At 41.5% G+C, this 23,496-nt stretch overlaps 1 protein-coding gene, 2 long non-coding RNA genes and 1 pseudogene across 3 annotated transcripts; 1 reads left to right on the top strand and 3 right to left on the bottom strand.

The window, feature by feature from the left end:
• Positions 1–2,524: 2,524 nt before the first annotated feature.
• LOC149393851 (uncharacterized) lies at positions 2,525–5,748 on the top strand (annotated as a pseudogene).
• A 2,955-nt stretch (positions 5,749–8,703) lies between these two features.
• LOC149393850 (uncharacterized) lies at positions 8,704–9,210 on the bottom strand. Its single transcript, XR_016299776.1, has 4 exons — positions 9,172–9,210; positions 9,009–9,101; positions 8,835–8,936; positions 8,704–8,761 (listed from the first exon to the last, which is right to left on the bottom strand). It is a non-coding gene; the product is annotated as an uncharacterized LOC149393850 (long non-coding RNA).
• A 6,872-nt stretch (positions 9,211–16,082) lies between these two features.
• On the bottom strand, positions 16,083–16,548 carry LOC149393849 (uncharacterized). Its single transcript, XR_016299775.1, has 2 exons — positions 16,474–16,548; positions 16,083–16,389 (listed from the first exon to the last, which is right to left on the bottom strand). It is a non-coding gene; the product is annotated as an uncharacterized LOC149393849 (long non-coding RNA).
• A 1,571-nt stretch (positions 16,549–18,119) lies between these two features.
• Positions 18,120–18,630, bottom strand: LOC149393848 (organ-specific protein P4-like). Its single transcript, XM_089618187.1, has 2 exons — positions 18,516–18,630; positions 18,120–18,422 (listed from the first exon to the last, which is right to left on the bottom strand). The coding sequence occupies exons 1-2, from the start codon at positions 18,561–18,563 to the stop codon at positions 18,120–18,122; spliced, it is 351 nt and encodes a 116-aa protein (XP_089474313.1). The 5' UTR covers positions 18,564–18,630.
• Between the last annotated feature and the right edge of the window lie 4,866 nt (positions 18,631–23,496).

The raw sequence follows: 23,496 nt of genomic DNA, 5'->3' as shown, positions 1-23,496 counted from the left end.
CCCTCAGCTCTCAAGTGCACATCTCATTTTTGCGTATGACATACCATCTACTTTTCGAATAGGATTTCACTCTAAACTCGAAATTATTTTTTAGAGCAAAAACGTGAATCTCTTGCTTCATCTGCTTCTTGGACTCAAACTTCTTCCCGAGGTATATTTCTTCTGTGCTACCTATTGCATTCAATGGTTATAATACATATAACATAACATTTTTCATTTAAGAATATAAGTACATCTCATTCTTAATACCTGTCGAAGAATTTGGCAACTGACTTGGACCGTCATTATGTTCTTCCTTGACAAAATCATCGGTTGTGAAGTCGGGGGCTTTCCATGAGTAAGGCACGCAATCTGTTGGTGATACAACTTTATGAGGGTTACGTGATGGTTCACCGTGTCCTGATGGTTCACCCTGTCCCGATGGTACTGTAAAATGTTTTACAAAATCTTCATATTCTTCAGTGTTCACGAACTCTTCAAATTTTGTTCATTTGTCACAGTTGTGTCCATCATCTACGTCAAACTTGTCTTCATCATCCAGATCGTTGTTGTAGTAGTCATATCTATCACGCTTGTATACTTCACCGTCTCGGTCATCTATTCGACTGTTGAACACATGATTATCATCTCGGTCATTTGTAATAAGATTATGTTGTCTCTTGTTGAGTTCAACGCAAGACAATTATTCGTTCATCACATTTTTCCCTTTATCTTTTTTTTTTGGAGTTAACGCCTTGACTTCTTTCGATACCAAAGTTACACAAAGTGCATAACTTCTACGACTTTTATTCTTCGTATAATACTTAACGTCCATATCATCCTTCAACAAAGCAGGCTCAATTGGCATATTACCCGCCTCATATGGAACTTCAAACTTTAAGTCATACTTTGATCTGTCTATATCGACTATCTTGTACACCTTGTCGACTAACTCCATGTACGTTGTCTCTTTCGAAACTTCAAGCGGAATTGTTCTCGCGTTTTTGAACACGTATAAGTGTCCATTTCTCTCCCATGTGCCGTTAACTATCAATAAAACTGCAAGAAATATCACAAAAATGTATTATATTACATTAAACTTTGATTTTTTTTCCAAACTCATCGGAATTGGTCGGAACTGCTCGGAACCTGTCGGAAAATGTCAGAAAATGTTGGAAAATTGGTCCTGTCGGAAATTGTCGATAATTATTAATTATTTTTAATTAGTAATTTAGTATGTTTAGTTTCAAATTCTATATATGTGTTTAATATATATGGTATTTATAATTAGTTTAGTAACATGTATTAATTAATGTAATTATAATTGTTAATATATATAGTCTTTTATAATTAGTTTAGTAATATGCTTAGGTTAATGTTTAGTTGAAATTAATTGTAATTGTAAAAGTTTAGATTAAATATTATTTTGAAATTGAAATTGTAATGGAAATCAAATTGGTTAATAAGTTGTTAGTCCAGTTGTTTATGATATTGTAATTAATTAATTACTGAGTGATTGTTTTATAGATATTGATAAAATGTTGTGACCGAGCCACAGCGGCTAGGTTTAGGACTTAGTTAATTAATATGATAGTTTCTGGATGGATTTAAATGTTTTTAAACTAGTTTGCAGGTTTTTGGTTTAACAATATTATAGGGGAAATCTGCCAAAATTTCGGTAGAGTTTTGAACCAATTAGAATCGAAATCCACTAGAAACAGTCCATTTTAAAAAACAATCCATTTTCCAGGATTGTTTCCAGGATTTTGAGGCGCTTTAGTATCTTTCCCACAATTTCTACAATCCATTTTAAAAAAATAAGATACCTTTCACAGTCTCTCTCTCATTCCTTCTAAATTCGCTCTCGGTCCGTTAGTAAGATCGGACTTTCAATGCTAATTAATAATTCTCGTTGTCTTTCTCGTTCAGCGAAATCAATGTCTAATCCAAGTAGAGATTGGGTTATCGAGAACGAGAAGTTGAGCTTGCAATATAAACAGGGGTTAACGAGTTTATCCGCATTGCAAGCAGACAACCGAACGAAAATGGCCAATATCATTGTCCTTGCAAGTCTTGCAACAACGTGAGATGGCACGCCATCGGGGTCGTAAGGCATCACCTCCTGGACAATGGGTTTACCCCAGGCTACACAGAATAGTATCATCACGGCGAGCGCCTTGTCCTTACTCATAGTGAACACCCCATTGGAACTGACCAGAGAGGAGTAGGAGGATTGCACGACACCCTGCATGATATCATGGACCGCGAGGATTTCGACGACTTTGCGGATCCGACCCCGAGCGAGTTGCGTGCGGAGGAGCAAGTGGAAGACTTATTTGTCGAGTTGGAAGCGAAATTGTACCCTGGATGCAAAGAGTTTTCGTCTTTGTCGTTCTTGGTTTCGTTGATGCACATCAAAGTCACGAACCATTGGACGAACAAGTCGTTCACAGAACTCTTGCAGCTCTTGAGGAAGTCTCATCCAACCGGTAACCGAATTCCGGAAAAGCACTACGAGGCAAAGGCGAAACTGAAGCGCTTCGGCATGGGGTACGAGATGATCGACGTGTGCACAAACGACTACGTCTTGTTTCGAAAAGATCTCGAGAAAGCTGAAGTGTGCCCAGTTTGCAACGAGAGCAGATGGAAGCCGACTGAGAAACAGATACCGCAAAATATATTGCGATATTTATCCCTGAAAGATCGATTGAAGCGGTTGTACGCCTCTCGACACACGTCGCTTCAGATGCAGTGGCACGAAAGAGATCGCGTCAGAGAAGAAGGCGTTCTGCGACATCCTGCGGACGGTACGACGTGGAAGAACCTGGACGAGAGATACCCAAAATTTTCCGAAGAGCCTCAGAACGTGCGGCATGGATTAGCTTCCTATGGGTTCAACCCGTTTGGAGAAATGAGTCTAGCCTACAACATGTGGCCTGTGGTACTGACTGCGTACAACTTGCCGCCTTGGTTGTGCATGAAGAAAGAGTACCTTATGCTGACGATTCTGATTCCCGGGCCGAGCTCACCAGGAAAAAACATGGACGTGTTCTTGCAGCCACTAGTTAAAGAGCTGAAAGAATTGTGGGAGACGGGATTCAACGTTCGAGATGGAGCCAACGATGAAGTGCTTCGGTTGCGTGCTGCGCTACTCTGGACAATAAATGACTTTCCGGCTCGATCGTATTTATCGGGATGGAGTGGCCAAGGGTATCTCGCTTGCCCCACGTGCAACCTTGACACGCCGTCACTGAAAGTCAAAAACAGAATTGTGTACTACGACCATCGTCGATTTTTGCCCACGCGTCACCGATTGAGGAAAAGTAGCGATCACTACACAAATCGCCACGAGAGACGCAGTAAACCCGACAAGTTGACTCCGCAAGACATACTAGCTCAGTTGGCTAGTGTTTCTTGCACGAAAACTGGCAAACACGCTGGCTCCGTTGGAAGAAAACGAAAGCGAGTCGAGAGTGAGCTTAATTGGGCGAAGAAAAGCATCTTCTACGAGTTGCCTTACTGGTCAGAGTTGGAGTTGAAGCACAACTTGGATGTCATGCACGTAGAGAAGAACGTGTGCGAGAATCTTCTTGGGACCATGCTTAGCTTAGAAAAGAAAAACTATGACACCTCGAAGGCGAGGTTTGATTTAATGGACTTGAAAATCAAAACCAGTTTGCACTTGCAAGAACAAGGGAATGGGTGGTACAAATCGCAAGCAGCGTACACTTTGACCCTTGAGCAGAGGCAGGGGTTTACCGAGTTCCTCCAATCTGTCAAATTTCCAGATGGCCTCGCTGGTAATTTGAAGAAAAACGTGACTGCTGACGGGAAGCTCACAGGTTTGAAGTCGCACGATTGCCACGTGATCTTGCAGAGGTTGTTGGCTGTTGGTATTCGCCTTTTTTGTGCCAAAGGCAATACAGGATACAATCTCCGAACTTTGCAACTTTTTCAAGTTGATTAGTTCTAGAATGTTGAGAGTGGAAGATCTTGAAAAAGCGCAAAATTCCATTGTCGAGATACTATGTAAGCTTGAGATGATATTTCCACCTGCTTTTTTCACGATCATGGTTCACGTGGCGATTCATCTACCAGAGGAAGCGTTGTATGGCGGTCCGGTTCATATGCGGTGGATGTACCACTTTGAGAGATACCTTGGGACGTTAAAACATTTTGTTAAAAACAGAGCTAGGCCTGAAGGCTCTATTGCGGAAGCTTACGTTGTAGAAGAAGCTCTAACGTTCGTTGGAAGGTATCTGGAGGATAAGAAAAGTGTTAATGAAGTTCTAGTTCGAGAGCTTTCTGTTTTTCGATCCGAGATATGTGTGCCTTATGGGATGATGAAGCCGATAATATTAGATGATGAGCAGAGAGAGAAGGCGGAGTGGTATATCTATACCAATTGTCCTGAAGTAGATCCATATTTGCTGTAAGTTTATCGATCCATGTGTTTCTCTAAGTTATTCCATTGTTAATCTGTTATTTGAGTAAAGTTTCGAACAACAGCGAGCATTTGGAACTCATACGAAGGAATTCTCAAGTGGGCATTGAAGATGCTGAACTCGAAGCAACGCATAGGAAAGAATTCAAAGATTGGTTTGCAAAAAAGGTAAAACCTAAACCTTAAACAAAATAATTCAAAGAGTTAAAAGTGCTAAGAATTTCTTTGTTTTGAACCAGATTTATGACATAAAAGTTAGTGGCTTTGACGTGTCTGAAGAGCTCTACGTATTGTCTGTCGGTTCATTGGAAATAGCCCATCAATATCCGAGCTGTTTTGTTAACGGCGTGAAGTTCATCACTCGTCGTCGTGATAATCAATGAATAACTCAAAACAGTGGTGTATGTGTGCCCGTGGATGAGTACAATTTCTACGGACGAATGGAAGATGTCATCGTGCTTAACTATAGACATAACTGTCGTGTTGTACTATTCAAATGCATTTGGTATGGTGACAAGTACAATACAGGGCGAATAGTGCATGTTGATAAGATTACTGGAGCGACGAGTTCTTATACCGCTAAAGAGTGGTTTACAGATGAGCCGTTCGTACTCGCGACTCAGGCGAAACAAGTCTTCTACATCCAAGATCTTGTTAAAGGTGGCGATTGGGAAATTGTTCAGGAATGCAATCATCGAGGGATTTGGGACATTCCCAAAGTTGACCCTACCACATCAGCCTTGGTCCCATTGACAATAGAATTGTCAAACATCGAAGGTCTGAATCATCGACACGAAACCGTTGAAATTGAGCTAGTCAGTATCGTTGACGATGATGAAGAATTTGATGAGGATAATGAGGCACACATCGTTTTTGAGGGAGAAGATGTTGATGTAGATATAGAAGAAGATACTAACATTATAGGCAGTGATGATGATGAATGAGTAATATTTATCTAATATGTAACCACGGTTTTCCTCCGCCATATGTGAGGGCATTTTAATAAAAAATTCGTGGTGTCGTCCACGTTTCTTTGTTTTCTAATTTTGTTTTCTTCTTATAGGATGTCGACTGGAGCAAATGGATGCGAGGATCCACCACAGACGCCGGGATCCTCCGGATCGAAGAACACACGTAGACCAACGAAGGGTCTCGTGTCAGCGAGAGCAGGGGTAGGGACTCCTGGTGCGAATGTAGTTTGCTACGATCGGCGACACATGATGTTCTACCAGGACATCAGGGAGCTAAATCCCATGATCGGCACCTTCTCGAACCGTCTTGGAAACTTGATCAAGGCGGCGTTTCAAGCACACGCAAATGACTAGAATGAAGTCGAGCCTCAGCATGTGACGGCCGTTATGACCGCAATCCATAACGAGTACCGTTTTGTGTACGTGGATCCTGCAACTGGCGAGAGAGTGCCAGCTGATTGCATTCGCAACGAGATAGAGTCTACTATCATTCATGAAATGAAACGGTTGAGACGCAACCAAAAGTCAAAGTTATCATCTAGATTCTTCAACAAGTTTTGCGGGAAAATAGAGCTCGCCAGAGAAGAAACACCAAAGGGCTATACGCACGAGGCTTGGTTGAAGGCAATAGAGGTGTTCAACACACCGGCCCATAAGGTATGAGTTGAACATGATTTTTTTTTCTCATCGAATCGAATTAAATGAATTTATTTCTCGCAGGAAAAGGCTGACCGCAACCGACAAAATGCGAAGAAGAAGCAGACAAAGGCTAGACAAGGGTCGATACCTTTTTTCGCTCATCGACAGAAGAGCGTAAGTTGCTTAATTTTTATTAACATTAGACACATTAGTCTTATTTTGATGATTAAAACTTGCAGAGGAAGGAGGATGGGACATTGCCCTCCGCATTAGCGACGTGGGAGAAAAAGCATCAAGATATTAACGGCAACTGGACAACGCCCTTCGCGAGTCAACAATTTGTAAGTTACTTTATTTAATTACTTCATAATAATTTTATTTGGTTTTTTTGTAAAGGCGCGAATCAACGCCCAAGTGGCAGATATTTTGCGACAAGCGGAGGAGAAAGACGAAGAGGTGAGCCTCGAAGGCGCAGAGGAGTATGCGATGCATGACGTTCTCGGGCCACGCCGTGATTGGGATGTCGGGATAGGACCCACGACCCCAGTTGGGGCTTTGAGTGTGGCTCGAGCTCAAGATGGAAGCTCGTCTGGTTCGTCATTTCAGTCACGTGCCGATCTAGTACTGTATACCGAGTTGCAAGCTCAGTTGGCAGCACAACAAGCTCAAATGGCGGCACAACAAATGCAGATGGAAGAGATGTAGCGACAGCTGCTCTCGTTTACACAGATGCATACTCAGGCTTCCCCTACGCCGACATCAGCGGCAATGGCTGATAATGTGACGCCAGGTTCTGCGGAGTTTCAGCGTGATCGTCCTAGCGGTAGCGGCAGTGGCCGAGGAGGAAGCAGCAGTGGCCGCGGAGGCAACTTATTTGGAAGAGGAAATTCCTCTATAGATAAGTTTTATAGGCAACAACGAAAATAATTGCACTTGTATATTTTTATATCAGCGAACAAACTCGTATTAGTTGTTTGTATATTAAAAATATTTTAATATGAAATATTAATTTCTAATTCTAATTATAATTCTAATAATATTAATTTCTAATTCTAATAATATTATATTCTAATTCTAATTATAATTCTAATATTTGTAAAAAAAAATTTAAATAAATTGGGAATCGGGTGCGACTAGTCGCACCCAATACTATGGCGGGAAGGGTATTGGGTGCGACTCACCGCACCCAATACTATGGCGGGAAGGATATTGGGTGCGACTAGTCGCACCCAATAAGTTGGCGGGAGAGCATTGGGTGCGACATGTCGCACCCAAAAGTCAAATTCTCGCCTTATTCTTAAGTTCCCACGGAAAAATAGGTGCGACTTCAGGTGCGAGAAATCGCACTCAATAGTGTCGCACCGACATGTCGCACCCAATAGTATTAGCTACGGACTTTTAGGTGCGACTTTGTGGGCATCAGGTGCGACTTTTGTCGCACCTGATGCACATATTTGTAGTAGTGAATGAGAGAGAATGAGAGACAAAGTATCAGGTGCGACAAAAGTTGCACCTGAAAGCATAAATGTCGCACCTGAAAGTATCATCAGGTGCGACTTTAGATGCGACAAAGTCGCATCTGAAAGTGCGCACCTGATGATATTAGGTGCGACTAGTCGCACCTGAAAGTCATCACTATCAGGTGCGACATTTTAGGTGCGACAAGTCGCACCAAACGTCGCACCTAAATATCCCTCAAAATAAGAAATTAAAGCATGAATTATAGTATCAGATGCGACTAGTCGCATCTGATACTTTCGCGGGAAGAGTATCAGATGCGACTAGTCGCATCTGATAGTAATTCCCCGCGAAATATTTGGCGGGTGTTAGTACAATCAGATGCGACTAGTCGCATCTGATACTCTTCCCGCGAAAGTATCAGATGCGACTAGTCGCATCTGATTGTCTGTAGTTATTTTTTTTTTTAAAATGCTGATTCTAATAGAATCAGCCATTTAAATATATAAAAATTATAATTTAAAAAATTAATTAAATAATTTTTTTGTTAAATTAAATAAATAATTTGAATAATATTAATTAGAATAAGTATATAAATAATAATATTAAATTCATAAAATTTGATAATTTACATTCAATAAATTAAAAAAATTACAATTTATTCTTTTTGTTTCCCTTTTTCATTCGAAGTCTGCCAATTCTGGAATGCACGGCCTCCTCTTCCGCCAGATCTTGCTCGTGCGCCTTGGCGGCCTGATGCGCTGCCGCTCGAACGATGTCGCTGAAATTCTACCGAACCTGGCGTCTGATCAGCATTTGGCATGGAAGCGGATGGCGGCGTCTGAACATTCGGCATTGAAGCGGATGCCGGCGTCTGAACATTCGGCATTGAAGCTGATGGCGGCGTCGTCCCAGGGTGCATCATCGCGGGGGATGTCTGCATGGGAGACGGATGCTGCTGTGTGTAGGCAAAGAACTGTCGCTGAAACGCCTCCATCTGAGCTTGTTGTGCGGCCAACGCTGCTTGTAGCTCGCTAATCACTGGATCTGGAACGCGCGTCGATGAAGAACCTGAGGACGAGCTGTCGTCCTGAGCCTGAGCCAAGAGATACGAGGATCTCGGGATCGAGAGACCTATCCCGACATACCAATCTCGACGTTGCCCGAGAACAGTATCCATCGCGTACTGCTCCGCCTGGTCTATGTCAAACATTTGGCCTGACTCCGCTGCTTGTCGCTGCATATCCTCGACTTGAGTCATAATTCGCGCCTTTAAACATATGTTAAAAAATTATTAAGATTATCGAAACTTGATTATTAAGTAATTAACACAAGTAACTTACAAATGCTTGTTGCGCCCAAGCTGTCGTCCAATTACCTTGATCGTCTTGATGTTTTTTCTCCCACGTGTTTAACGCCGAGGCCAAAGTCACATCTTCCCTACTCTGCAGTTCTTATGAAAATATGAGTAATGTATTTATTGCAAAAAAAAGATTACAAAATTAGAATAAACTTACGTTCAAATGTCGATGAGCCAAAAAAGAAATCGACCCTTGTGTGGACTTCGTTTTCTTGTTCTTGGAATTGTCTCTGTTGCGAGTAGACTTTTTCTGCACATATTAAATTGCGTTATAATTCGATTTCATAGAAGATAACATAATTTTTAGAATTATACATTACCTTCCAATCGTCAGTTGCGAACTCCTCTATCACCTTCTCACAATCGTCTTTTTGATATCCTTTTGGGATTTCTTTCTTGGCGACATTCATTTGCCCACAACATTTTCCTAAGAAAGTCCCTGATAATCTAGACTTTTGGTTGCGCCTCATACGCTTTGCATCGCGAATGATAGTCTGGTCAATCTGATGACGATAGCAATCCGCCGGAAGCAGCTCATCGGTCTCATCATCCTTGTACATGAAAGTGTACTCGGAATGAAGTGCGCTCAGAATATTGCCCAACATCTGGGGCGTCACTTCGTTCCAATCACGAAGTGTGACCGGGATATGGACTTTCAATAAAGCGCCGACGCGGTTGTTGAATACTCCTACCTTTTTTATTGTTTTTCTTACGTCCTGGTAGAAAGTTTGGTTGATTGGGTCGTACCTAACAACTTTCGCACCGGGTACCCCATGCGCTGCTTTTGCCGAAGTAGACCCGGTTATTGGTCCCCTTGTTTTCTTAGGACCTTGGGAACCCGGTGTCTCTAGCGGAGACTCATCTCCACCTGCTCCTGAACGGTGTAGCGGAGACTCATCTCCACCTGCTCCACCTGCATCTGACATCCTGTAAGATGTGAACAATATTAGTAAATAAATATTAGTTTTCTGTTTAAAAAAAACGTGGACGGCACCACGGATTTTATTATTAACAAACCTCACATATGGCGGAGGAAAACCGTGGTTACATTATATAGTAAATAAACATACAAAAAAGATATTAATCATTCATCATCATCTATGCCTATAATGTAAATATCATCTTCTATATCGACATCAACATCTTCTCCCTCAAAAACGACATGTCTCTCATTTTCATCATCGTCTTCTTCATCATCGTCAACGACAGTCACTAACTCAGCTTCATCGATTTCGTGTCGATGATTCAAACGCTCGATGTTTGACAACTCTATAGTCAATGGGATCGAGGCTGAGTTGGAGGGGTCAACTTCAGGAATGTCCCAAATCCCTCGATGATTGCATTCCTGGACGATTTCCCAGTCGCCGCCTTTAATAAGATCTTCGATGTAAAAAACTTGTTTCACTTGAGTCGCGAGTACGTACGGCTCCTCTTTAAACCACTGTTTCGCAGTATAAGCACTCGTTTCTCCAGTAGTCTTATCGGTGTGCACTAGTCGGTTTGCATGATACTTGTCACCGTACCAAATGCATTTGAATAATACAACACTACAGTTATGCCTATAGTTCACGACGATGACGTTTTCCATTCGACCATAGTAAGTGAAATCATCCACAAGTACACATACACCGCTATTTTGAGTGACTCGTTGATTATCGCGACGACGAGTGATGAACTTCACGCCATTTACAAAGCAGCTCGGATATTGATAGGCGACTTGAAGGGAACCGATAGAAAGCGAATAGAGCTCGTCAGACACGTCAGAACCACTAGCTTTCATATCAAAAATCTGATTACGAAAGAAAGCATTGATTAGCACTTGTGCGTTTATCAAAAAATTGCATTGATATTGTGTTATTACCTTCTTCTCAAACCAAATTTTGAACCTCTTTCTATGCTCCGCTTCAATATCGCGAACTCCAGATTCGCTCAAGAGATCCAAATGCTCGTTGTTATTAAAAACATTACTTCAATAGCAATATATAAAAAAGAATGAATTGAAACACATTCCCAACGATAACTTACGTCAAATATGGATCCACTTCAGGACAGTTGGTATAGATGTACCACTCCGCGTTCTCTTTCTGTTCGTCGTCTAATACTATCGGTTTCATCATCCCATAAGGCACACACATCTCGGATCGAAAAACAGAGAGCTCTTGCACTTGAACTTCATCTACACTTTTTTTTATCTTCAAGATACCTTGCAACGAACGTCAGAGCTTCTTCTACAACATAAGCTTCCGCAATAGAGCCTTCTGGTCTAGCTCTATTTTTGACAAAATGTTTTAATGTCCCAAGGTATCTCTCAAATGGGTACATCCACCGCATATGCACCGGGCCGCCATACAACGCTTCATCTGGTAGAAGAATCGCCACGTGAATCATGATCGTGAAAAAAGCTGGTGGAAATATCATCTCAAGCTTACACAAGATCTCGATGATAGACTCTTGCGCATTTTCAAGATCTTCTACTCTCAAGGTTCTCGAACTTATCAGCTTGAAAAAGTTGCAAAGCTCGGAGATCGTCTGATGTATTTCTTTTGGCACAAAAGGACGAATACCAACAGCCAACAACCTCTGCAAGATCACGTGGCAATCATGCGACTTCAAACCTGTGAGTTTTCCATCAGCAGTCACATTTTTCTTCAAATTCCCAGCGACCCCATCTGGAAATTTGACAGATTGGAGGAACTCGGTAAATCGCTGCCTCTGAACAAGGGTTAAGGTGTACGATGCTCGCGGTTTGTACCACGAATCCCCTTGTTTTTTCAAGTGGAGAGCGGTCTTGATGCCCAAGTCCATCAAATCAAACCTCGCCTTATCTGTGTCGTAGTTCTTATTTTCTAAGCTGAGCAAGGTTCCGAGAAGATTCTCGCACACGTTCTTCTCTATGTGCATGAAGTCCATGTTATGCTTCAACTCCAAATCTGACCAGTACGGCAACTCGTAAAAGATGCTTTTCTTGGCCCAATTTAGTTCGCACTCGGCTCGCTTTTGTTTTCTGCCCACGGAACCAGCATGTTTTCCAGTTGTCATGGAAGAGACACTAGCCAACTGAGCGAGTATGTCTTGCGGAGTCAACTTCTCGGGTTTACTACGTTTCTCGTGGCGATCCTTGTAGTGATCGGTGCTTTTTCTCAATCGGTGACGCATACGCAAGAATCGACGATGGTCGTAGTAAACGATCCTGTTTCTGACTTTCAAAGACGGCGTGTCAAGGTTGCACGTCGGGCAAGCGAGATACCCTTGGCCACTCCATCCCGATAAATAGGATCGAGCTGGAAAATCGTTAATCGTCCAAAGTAGCGCGGCACGCAATCGAAACACTTCATCGTTGGCGCCATCTCGAACGCGGAATCCGGTCTCCCACAGTTCTTTCAGCTCTTCGACAATTGGCTGCAAAAACACGTCCATGTCCTTTCCTGGTGAGTGAGGCCCCGGGATCAAAAGCGTCAGCATCAAGTACTCTTTCTTCATGCATAACCAAGGCGGCAAGTTGTACGCAGTTAGTACCACAGGCCACATGCTGTACGATAAACTCATTTCTCCGAACGGATTGAATCCATCCGCTGCTAGTCCAAGCCGCACGTTTCGAGGCTCTGCAGCAAAGCCTGGGTATCTCTCGTCCAGGTTTTTCCACGTCGTACCATCCGCAGGATGTCGTAGAACACCAACTTCCCTGACGTGATCTCTTTCGTGCCACTGCATCAAAAGCGACGTGTGTCGAGACGCGTACAACCGCTTCAATCGATCTTTCAGAGGAAAATATCGCAAAATCTTTTGCGGTATCATTTTTCCAGTTGGCTTCCATCTGCTCTCGTTGCATACTGGACACACGTCGACTTCCGCGAGATCTTTTCGAAATAGGACACAATCGTTAATACACGCATCGATCATCTCGTATCCCATGCCAAAACGCTTCAGCTTCTCCTTTGCCTCGTAATGCTTCTCCGGAATTCGATTACCAGCTGGATGAGACTTCTTCAAGAGCTGCAAGAGTTCTGTAAAAGACTTGTTCGTCCAATGGTTCGTGACTTTGAGGTGCATCAACGAAACCAAGAACGACAAAGAAGAAAACTCTTTGCATCCAGGGTACAATTCTGCTTCCAACTCGGCGAAGAGGTCTTCCACTTGCTCCTCTGCACGCACCTCGCTCTGGGTCGGCTCCGTAGCATCGTCAAAATCCTCGTGATCCCTGATATCCTCCACAGCACCGTGCAATCCTCCTATTCCTCTCTGATCTGTTCCTCCGATGGAATCTTCTTCATGAGGAAGTACGACACGCTCGAGCTCGCCGTGATGATACCATTTTGTGTAGCCTGGGGTAAACCCCTTGTTCTGCAAATGATTCCTGACAACCCCGATGTCGTGCCATCTCACGTTGTTGCAAGGTTTGCAAGGACACCGATATTTGCCAATTTCGTTAGGGAATCTTCTTGCAGCGCGAATAAACTCGTTAACACCGGTTTTGTACTGCAATGTCACCCGATTATTCTCCGTGATCCAATCTCTACTTGGATTGGACATTTCGCTAAATGAGAGCGAGAAATGAAAGTTTGGAAGAGTTATTGATAAAGGACGACGGAGATCAAAATGAAAGAGAGATTATGAATTCTATGTTATTTTGAGCTCGGATTGAATAAGTTGGGAGGTTTTAAACTAATTAATTCGAAACTCTACCGAAATTTCGGCAGAGTTTCCCCTATTATACTGACAAACCAAAAACCTGCAAAATTATTTAAAAACATACACAAACCATCCAGAACTATCCTATAAATTAGCTCAGCCCTAAACCGAACCTCCGTGGTTCGATCACAACATTTATAAATGAAAAATCGAAATAAACAAAATATCACAAACTATCAAACATGTCACAAACTATCAAAGCATGTCACAAAACTATTTTTCTTATTTAAATTACAATTTAATTACATGTTAAATCAACTACGCAAACTTATCACAAATTAATTAACTAATTATAAACTAAGCAACATAAATGTAATTATTAAACTAATTACAATTTCTAGGTAATAATTTACTTACAATTAATCTAAATTAATTAAAAGAAAAAAATTTAAAAATGTCACAAACTATATTTCAAAACATGTCAAAAAACAACTAAAACTTAATTTTAACCTAATATAAACTAATCACATTATTAAACTTAATTATCAAAATCAAACTTATTTTAACCATATATCATATTAATACTAACTCATTTACAATCAATTATCAAAATTAATTATCAAATTACTAAACATGTTAAATTAATTATCAAATTAATACTAATTAAGTTACACATTATTATTAACTTACATACTTCACATTAATTAACTAACCTAACATATTATATATATACACTAACCTAACATATTATATATATACACTAACCTAACTAACTAATATATACACTAATATATATATATACACTAACCTAGGACGGCCGGCCGGGGACTCGGGGACAGCGGCTCGGAGGCTGGGACTCGGGGACAGAGGCTCGGTGTGGCTGGGACTCGGAGGCAGCGGGGTCGGGGCTGAGCGCACGGTGAGGTCCGGAGGCACGAGACGACGGCTGTGAGTTTAAACCGAGTTAGAGAGAGCGAGGCAGAGAGGGAGCGAGGCAGAGAGGGAGCAAGAGAGAGAAATACCGAGTGAGAGAGAGAGTCGGTGGTGACTCGGAGGCAGCGGGGCCGGGGCTGAGCGCACGGCGAGGTCCGGAGGCACGAGACGACGTACGGCTGTGAGAGAGCGAGGCAGAGAGGGAGCGAGGCAGAGAGGGAGCGAGAGAGAGAAATACCGAGTGAGAGAGAGAGTCGGTGGTGACTCGGAGGCAGCGGGGCCGGGGCTGAGCGCACGGCGAGGTCCGGAGGCACGAGACGACGTACGGCTGTGAGTTTAAACCGAGCTGTGAGAGAGCGAGGCAGAGAGGGAGCGAGGCAGAGAGGGAGTGAGAGAGAGAAATACCGAGTGAGAGAGAGAGACAGTGGTGACTGGCGAGGTCCGGTGGCCGGATGAGGCGGAGGTCCGGTGGCCGGGTACGGGTACGTGGCGTGGTGGTCGGCGAAGGAAGAGGCCGAGAAGAGAGGGACGGAGGAGATGGAGCAGCGACAGCGGCGGAGCTCGGTGTGGCTGGGACTCGGAGGCAGCGGAACTTGAGACTCGGCGGCGGAGCTCGGTATGGCTGGGACTCGGCAGAGCTCGGTGTGGTGGTCCAGTGGTGGTCGGCGAAGTGTTCTTAGGCGAAGGAATAGTCGGAGAAGAGAGGGACGGAGGAGATGGATGTGGGCTAATGAGTTTACAACCGGAGAAGAAGAGAAGTTCGCAGGGAGAGAGAGAGCGTTTTTTTTTTTAACAGAGTTTGAGCGGCTGGAGAAGAAAGGATCGCGACCTGGGTTTTTAAACAAAACCCTAATAATCAGGTGCGACAGAATCGCACCTGATAAGACTATCAGATGCGACTAGTCGCATCTGATGAGTTATCAGGTGCGACTAGTCGCACCTGATTATAAAAATAAAAAATAAAAATTTCATTCACCACGTCAGACTAATGAAATAAAAGAGGGGGAGATGAGGCCCGCTCAAAAATTTCAAACTATCTGATGCGACATAATCGCACCTGAAAGTTTCAACATATTTTCAGGTGCGACTAGTCGCATCGGATTGTCAAAATCAAAAGACAATTTGAGCGAATTTTTTCGGCTTCTGAAAGACTATCAGATGCGACTAGTCCCACCTGAAAGTCATTTAGATGCGACTTTTAGGTGCGACTAGTCGCATCTGATAGTCTTGCGCATCAGAAAATCAATTTTGTAGTAGTGGTAGGGAATGAATTTTTTTTAGTAGTGTTATATGGTCTTGCTAGAGTATTTTTGTCCGAAAAGTGTCTAAAAGTCCAATTTTAGATATTTTTTTAAGTAACGGGTCTAATTGTGATATTTCCATAGTTTTTGGGTCTAGAAAATGAAATTTCTCAATACTTATTAGTTAATATTATCCTGAATTAAACTAAGATTATTATACTAATTACCATAAATGATAAATAAAATATAAACTATAAACGAGTATATTCCTATTCCTATATTTCAGAATGTTTAGTATTGAACAGGAAATGCATAAATAAAAACTATATTAACCAGAACAATTAATCCCAGCGTTCATAAATACGCATATCACATTTAATTGAGCACCGTCATTACACAACTGAAATCTGAGTACAGAACACAGAAGATGAAAAGCAAAACACTTATAAGAGAGAAAGATTTTCAGTGCTATCATGCAAATATAAACCAGATTCAGTCACGTGAACTGATCTCATTATCTGCAGCCTGACGAGGCTTCGAAGTATGGCTGTGGTAAATAATGGCACTTGACTGAACATCAAAGTCCTTCACGAAAGAGACCAGACTTTCATGATCAGACCCAGCTGGCAAGTCTTGATCATCAACAAAAATGTCTGATCTGATTGCTTCTGGAATCGGTTGTTCATTCATCACACTCTTCCAATACCCTCCGATGTCGTTTCTTGCGTCTCCCATCTGATGTACACCAAACACAATAATTATATTAAATTTCAAAAATTCACTTAATATATACAAATAGAGAAACCGTAATTTTATTACCAAGAGAACCGAAAAGAGAATAAGGCAGACGAAAATGGACTTCATGGTCTAATTCAGATAATATTTTATTAGTTGTGTTTTGAGAATGTGTACAGTATTGTTGTCGTTTGCTTTTATAGCCAAAAATATAATCCCAAGGCAATTAATGCCAGTTTTTCAATTGTGTGTACACGTAATATGGTTTCTTTTGTTCTTTTATGATCTAGAATGGTCAACATGCATGGTTTTCTTTTCGATGTCGTTTCTTGCGGATTCCGATACGTAATTAATCATAATTGTTAATCCTCGAAAAATTAGATAATTATAAGCCCATTTGCACTAATACATAGTACATAGTATATACAGGCTACAAAGACTCATGCAATGTCCTAATTAATGTTAGGATCGAACGTTATCTGCTAATCTCATTTTATGAACCAAAGCGTGTATATATATTCCCGATGCAATTCGGCCCAGAAACTCAAATATCTGTTGTTATTCGCCTGGAAACTGTTCGTTTTACGATAAAAAGTAACTGGGCTCAGATTCTCATACACGTCAAATAATAACTATGGGATGTTGAATGATGTATGTGTTAAACAAAAAATTCATTCCTAAGCAAAAGTTTTACTCAAATATGGTCTCAGTCTTTTTTTTTTTTTTTTTTTTGCATAAAAAGTATGGTCTGAGTGGCGAAAACTAAGTACTGCATAGGCCACCCCTACTTTTTAAAAAAATTAAAACAAATATTTATATAGATCGTTAAAATTACATAGTATTTTTAACTACATAATATGCACATATTTTAAAATAGTTTAGTTTACTTAAATTATATATACACATATTTATGCAAAATTTATATTACCTATCATCGGGCACTCTCATCTTAAAATTCTAGTTTTGCTCTTACTCTCGGTATCTCATTACTGTTTAAATTATCATTTATTTTTTATTGATGTTACAAAGTTTATCCCTTTTTTTGCTTTTTGCGCCTTAATTAATCATAATAACATTTAATATTGATACAACTGTTGTATAAATTCTATAATCGATGTGGTACCTAGGATAGCCTAGTGGTAATTCCACATCACCTCCTGTGTGGAGGTCGTGGGTTCAATCTCCATTGTAGCAAAGCTGGCTTAACAAAAAAAAAAAAAATCAATAATCGAGATTTTTAGTAATTTTTACTTGTTATTTTACCAAAATGAGTATAATTTTAAAAAACAGATATTTTGCGTTTAATATTAGTATTTTTCCCTAAAATAAATTCCAGGATTATAAAATATATACGTACTATTACAGTAAATAAACAAAAGTAAAATAAAACACAATAATAATTTAATAAAACAAAAACACTTCTCCAATAGCACATTTTTTTTTTGAAAAGTTGTCCAATAGTACATTATTGTAGCAATACATATCACGTACACACATACACACGTAAACGTACATTATCATTATTATAGCTTACATACTGCGAACAGACAAACACTTCATAATTTTGTCGCATTTTTTTTTATGTTTATATCAAAATCATCATCATCATCACCATTATATAGATAATGATCCCTTTTTCCAGCCTTCCTGACTTTCTTCATGCATTATAGACGGAGATATTAGGGCTTGGCTCGAACTCTTGAGCAAATGACTTGTGATCTTTGGCATGGCTAGTCGATTTTGGGTCGTTGGGATATGCGGAGACGTTGGGGATCGGTGAAAGCACTTCGATCTTTAGGATAAGCCGTGACATTGGGGACGGGCTCAAAGTCATCGGTGAAAGCACTTCGATCGTTAGGATAAGCCGTGAGGTTGGGGACGGGCTCGATGTCATCGGTGAAAGCGCTGCTCGTTTTGGTGTTGTGATGAGATATCAAGCCCTTGATCTCCTTTGGCATGGCTTCATCTTTCATCACCTCTCTCCAATACTCGCCTCCCGGGCCATTTCTTGATTCCGTAGTGCTACTAGTAAACTGCTCCAAAATTAATTGTAATTAGCAAGATTTAATTTTTTTTTTCTAATTAAACTACATATGTAATGTAGTAAACTCATAAATACTACTTACCAAAAGGATTGCAAAGATGGCTAAGATCACGGTGCCAACGGATTTCATGTCTACAAATGTTGTTTGAAGCTTTGTTTCTGAAACGTACGTCCTTCAAATTTATAGCGTTGATCTCTGTTGCGTTTTTGACCCTGTTCAATACACAAGCCTTCGAAACTGAAGTGCCTTGTGATACAAGAAACAGATCAATACAAACACAATGTACAAGAACGTAAAAGATAAAGTAGGAGCACACCGGATTTATCCTGGTTCGGTCTTAAATGACCTACGTCCAGCCTTGGGGTAGTTCCACTATCAACGATGATGAACAATACACACGAACACAATCTGAAAACCCTCAGACTGATCTTTACACGTAGTTCTCTCTCACACGATGTTTTTCTCTCAGTCTTTCTCTCTCAGATGAGTGCTTAGATGATTATGAATATGTTCTATGTACAAAGATCACAACAAGCCCGTATTTAAAGACCCCTGCTACGCTGACGTGTCCTTTACGCAATCTCTCGCTGATGATCCAACAGTCTTCAGAATCCGAGAAACTTGAGTCACGCAAGCACCAAGCCAGCTCGCTCAACTTAGCTCGCAGCTCGCTCAGCTCAGTTCGCAGCTTCGCTCAACTCCTTAGCTCGCCCAGCTCGCTGATGAAGCTTTAGCCGTCAGATGAGGATCTCTTGATGATTTCAAACACCTCCACTTGTATGCTACTTAATACAACAATTATCCACCTGATTGAACATCATCTCTCATCATTTAGTGAAAAAACCCCGTCTTGATCTACTCCTCAAAACCACAGCTTCCAATATTGACCAGCCTCAAGCAATGACTGAATTTGTTGCTTGGCAGTGGCTTTGTCATCATGTCAGCTGGGTTGTCTTCAGTAGACACCTTCTCGATCTTCACCTCTCCCTTGCTCACAATGTCTTTGACAAAATGCAGCTTCACATCAATGTGTTTGGACCGCTCATGAAACACCTGATGTTTAGCCAAATGAAGAGCGTTTTGACTGTCACTGTGGATGATCACTTGAGGCTGCTTGAAACCTAGTTCATATATGATTCCCTTCATCCATAGGGCTTCCTTTACAGCCTCAGTGATTGCAATGTATTCTGCTTCAGTTGTGGATAGAGCCACAGTTGACTGGAGAGTTGATTTCCAGCTTACAGCTCTACCACACACAGTGAACACATATCCAGTTAATGACTTCCTTGTGTCAATGCTTCCTGCATAATCAGACTCAACAAAACCTTCCACCTGCACTTTGTTAGTATCACAGCAACCATACATAACTCCATGTTTAAGAGTACCCTTTAGGTATCTCAGAACCCATTTGACAGCATTCCAGTGTTCGTTGCCAGGGTTTGACATAAACCTGCTCACAAGACTAATAGCATAGGCAAGATCAGGTCTAGAACAGATCATGGCAAACATAAGACTACCTACTGCACTTGCATATGGAATCCTGGCCATACTCAAGATGTCCTCTTGTGACTGAGGACTTTGAGCACTTGACAACTTGTAGTGTTGAGGTATGGGTGTTGATACTGCCTTTGATAAAGACATCTCATATCTTTCTAGGACCTTTCCAAGATAGCTTTGCTGATAGAGGCACAATTTCTTGTTCCTTCTGTCTCTAATTATCTCCATGCCAAGGATCTTCTTAGCTGGTCCCAAGTCCTTCATCTTGAACCTCTGATTGAGCTGTGCCTTTAACCTGTTCAGATCAGATTTTTCCTTGCACACAAGTAACATGTCATCTACATAGAGGAGCAGATATATGAAACCAAAAATTTTCAGATCCTTGAAGTAAACACACCAGTCATACTCACTTCTTTGATAGTCATGACTAATCATGAACTCATCAAATTTTAAATACCATTTCCATGGAGATTGTTTCAGGCCATATAGAGATTTGTGCAGCAAGCAAACCTTTTCACCTTTTGAACCAACCTCAAAACCCTCAGGTTGCTGCATAAAGATCTGTTCTTCCAGGTCTCCATACAGGAAAGTTGTCTTCACGTCCATTTGATCTAGTTCCCAATCAAAATGTGCACAGAGGGCTAGAATGGTTCTGATAGACCTGTGTTTGACTACAGGAGAGTAGATTTCATTGTAGTCTATCCCTTCAGTCTGAGAGTACCCTTTTGCCACAAGTCTTGCTTTGAACCTTGGTTCTTCAACTCCTGTAATTCCATCCTTTAGCTTGAATATCCACTATCAACGATGATGAACGATGATGAACAATACACACGAACACAATCTGAAAACCCTCAGACTGATCTTTACACGTAGTTCTCTCTCACACGATGTTTTTCTCTCAGTCTTTCTCTCTCAGATGAGTGCTTAGATGATTATGAATATGTTCTATGTACAAAGATCACAACAAGCCCGTATTTAAAGACCCCTGCTACGCTGACGTGTCCTTTACGCAATCTCTCGCTGATGATCCAACGGTCTTCAGAATCCGAGAAACTTGAGTCACGCAAGCACCAAGCCAGCTCGCTCAACTTAGCTCGCAGCTCGCTCAGCTCAGTTCGCAGCTTCGCTCAACTCCTTAGCTCGCCCAGCTCGCTGATGAAGCTTTAGCCGTCAGATGAGGATCTCTTGATGATTTCAAACACCTCCACTTGTATGCTACTTAATACAACAATTATCCACCTGATTGAACATCATCTCTCATCATTTAGTGAAAAAACCCCGTCTTGATCTACTCCTCAAAACCACAGCTTCCAATATTGACCAGCCTCAAGCAATGACTGAATTTGTTGCTTGGCAGTGGCTTTGTCATCATGTCAGCTGGGTTGTCTTCAGTAGACACCTTCTCGATCTTCACCTCTCCCTTGCTCACAATGTCTTTGACAAAATGCAGCTTCACATCAATGTGTTTGGACCGCTCATGAAACACCTGATGTTTAGCCAAATGAAGAGCGTTTTGACTGTCACTGTGGATGATCACTTGAGGCTGCTTGAAACCTAGTTCATATATGATTCCCTTCATCCATAGGGCTTCCTTTACAGCCTCAGTGATTGCAATGTATTCTGCTTCAGTTGTGGATAGAGCCACAGTTGACTGGAGAGTTGATTTCCAGCTTACAGCTCTACCACACACAGTGAACACATATCCAGTTAATGACTTCCTTGTGTCAATGCTTCCTGCATAATCAGACTCAACAAAACCTTCCACCTGCACTTTGTTAGTATCACAGCAACCATACATAACTCCATGTTTAAGAGTACCCTTTAGGTATCTCAGAACCCATTTGACAGCATTCCAGTGTTCGTTGCCAGGGTTTGACATAAACCTGCTCACAAGACTAATAGCATAGGCAAGATCAGGTCTAGAACAGATCATGGCAAACATGAGACTACCTACTGCACTTGCATATGGAATCCTGGCCATACTCAAGATGTCCTCTTGTGACTGAGGACTTTGAGCACTTGACAACTTGTAGTGTTGAGGTATGGGTGTTGATACTGCCTTTGATAAAGACATCTCATATCTTTCTAGGACCTTTCCAAGATAGCTTTGCTGATAGAGGCACAATTTCTTGTTCCTTCTGTCTCTAATTATCTCCATGCCAAGGATCTTCTTAGCTGGTCCCAAGTCCTTCATCTTGAACCTCTGATTGAGCTGTGCCTTTAACCTGTTCAGATCAGATTTTTCCTTGCACACAAGTAACATGTCATCTACATAGAGGAGCAGATATATGAAACCAAAAATTTTCAGATCCTTGAAGTAAACACACCAGTCATACTCACTTCTTTGATAGTCATGACTAATCATGAACTCATCAAATTTTAAATACCATTTCCATGGAGATTGTTTCAGGCCATGGAGATTGTTTCAGGCCATATAGAGATTTGTGCAGCAAGCAAACCTTTTCACCTTTTGAACCAACCTCAAAACCCTCAGGTTGCTGCATAAAGATCTGTTCTTCCAGGTCTCCATACAGGAAAGTTGTCTTCACGTCCATTTGATCTAGTTCCCAATCAAAATGTGCACAGAGGGCTAGAATGGTTCTGATAGACCTGTGTTTGACTACAGGAGAGTAGATTTCATTGTAGTCTATCCCTTCAGTCTGAGAGTACCCTTTTGCCACAAGTCTTGCTTTGAACCTTGGTTCTTCAACTCCTGTAATTCCATCCTTTAGCTTGAATATCCACTATCAACGATGATGAACGATGATGAACAATACACACGAACACAATCTGAAAACCCTCAGACTGATCTTTACACGTAGTTCTCTCTCACACGATGTTTTTCTCTCAGTCTTTCTCTCTCAGATGAGTGCTTAGATGATTATGAATATGTTCTATGTACAAAGATCACAACAAGCCCGTATTTAAAGACCCCTGCTACGCTGACGTGTCCTTTACGCAATCTCTCGCTGATGATCCAACGGTCTTCAGAATCCGAGAAACTTGAGTCACGCAAGCACCAAGCCAGCTCGCTCAACTTAGCTCGCAGCTCGCTCAGCTCAGTTCGCAGCTTCGCTCAACTCCTTAGCTCGCCCAGCTCGCTGATGAAGCTTTAGCCGTCAGATGAGGATCTCTTGATGATTTCAAACACCTCCACTTGTATGCTACTTAATACAACAATTATCCACCTGATTGAACATCATCTCTCATCATTTAGTGAAAAAACCCCGTCTTGATCTACTCCTCAAAACCACAGCTTCCAATATTGACCAGCCTCAAGCAATGACTGAATTTGTTGCTTGGCAGTGGCTTTGTCATCATGTCAGCTGGGTTGTCTTCAGTAGACACCTTCTCGATCTTCACCTCTCCCTTGCTCACAATGTCTTTGACAAAATGCAGCTTCACATCAATGTGTTTGGACCGCTCATGAAACACCTGATGTTTAGCCAAATGAAGAGCGTTTTGACTGTCACTGTGGATGATCACTTGAGGCTGCTTGAAACCTAGTTCATATATGATTCCCTTCATCCATAGGGCTTCCTTTACAGCCTCAGTGATTGCAATG

The sequence above is a fragment of the Urtica dioica genome, chromosome 6, assembly GCF_054948205.1.
Source record: "Urtica dioica subsp. dioica isolate 48M chromosome 6, U.dioica_male_clone48M_v1_H2, whole genome shotgun sequence".
Classification (NCBI taxonomy): Eukaryota; Viridiplantae; Streptophyta; class Magnoliopsida; order Rosales; family Urticaceae; genus Urtica; species Urtica dioica.
Note: the sequence above shows the minus strand (reverse complement) of the source record. Positions and strands in the feature narration are given on the sequence as shown.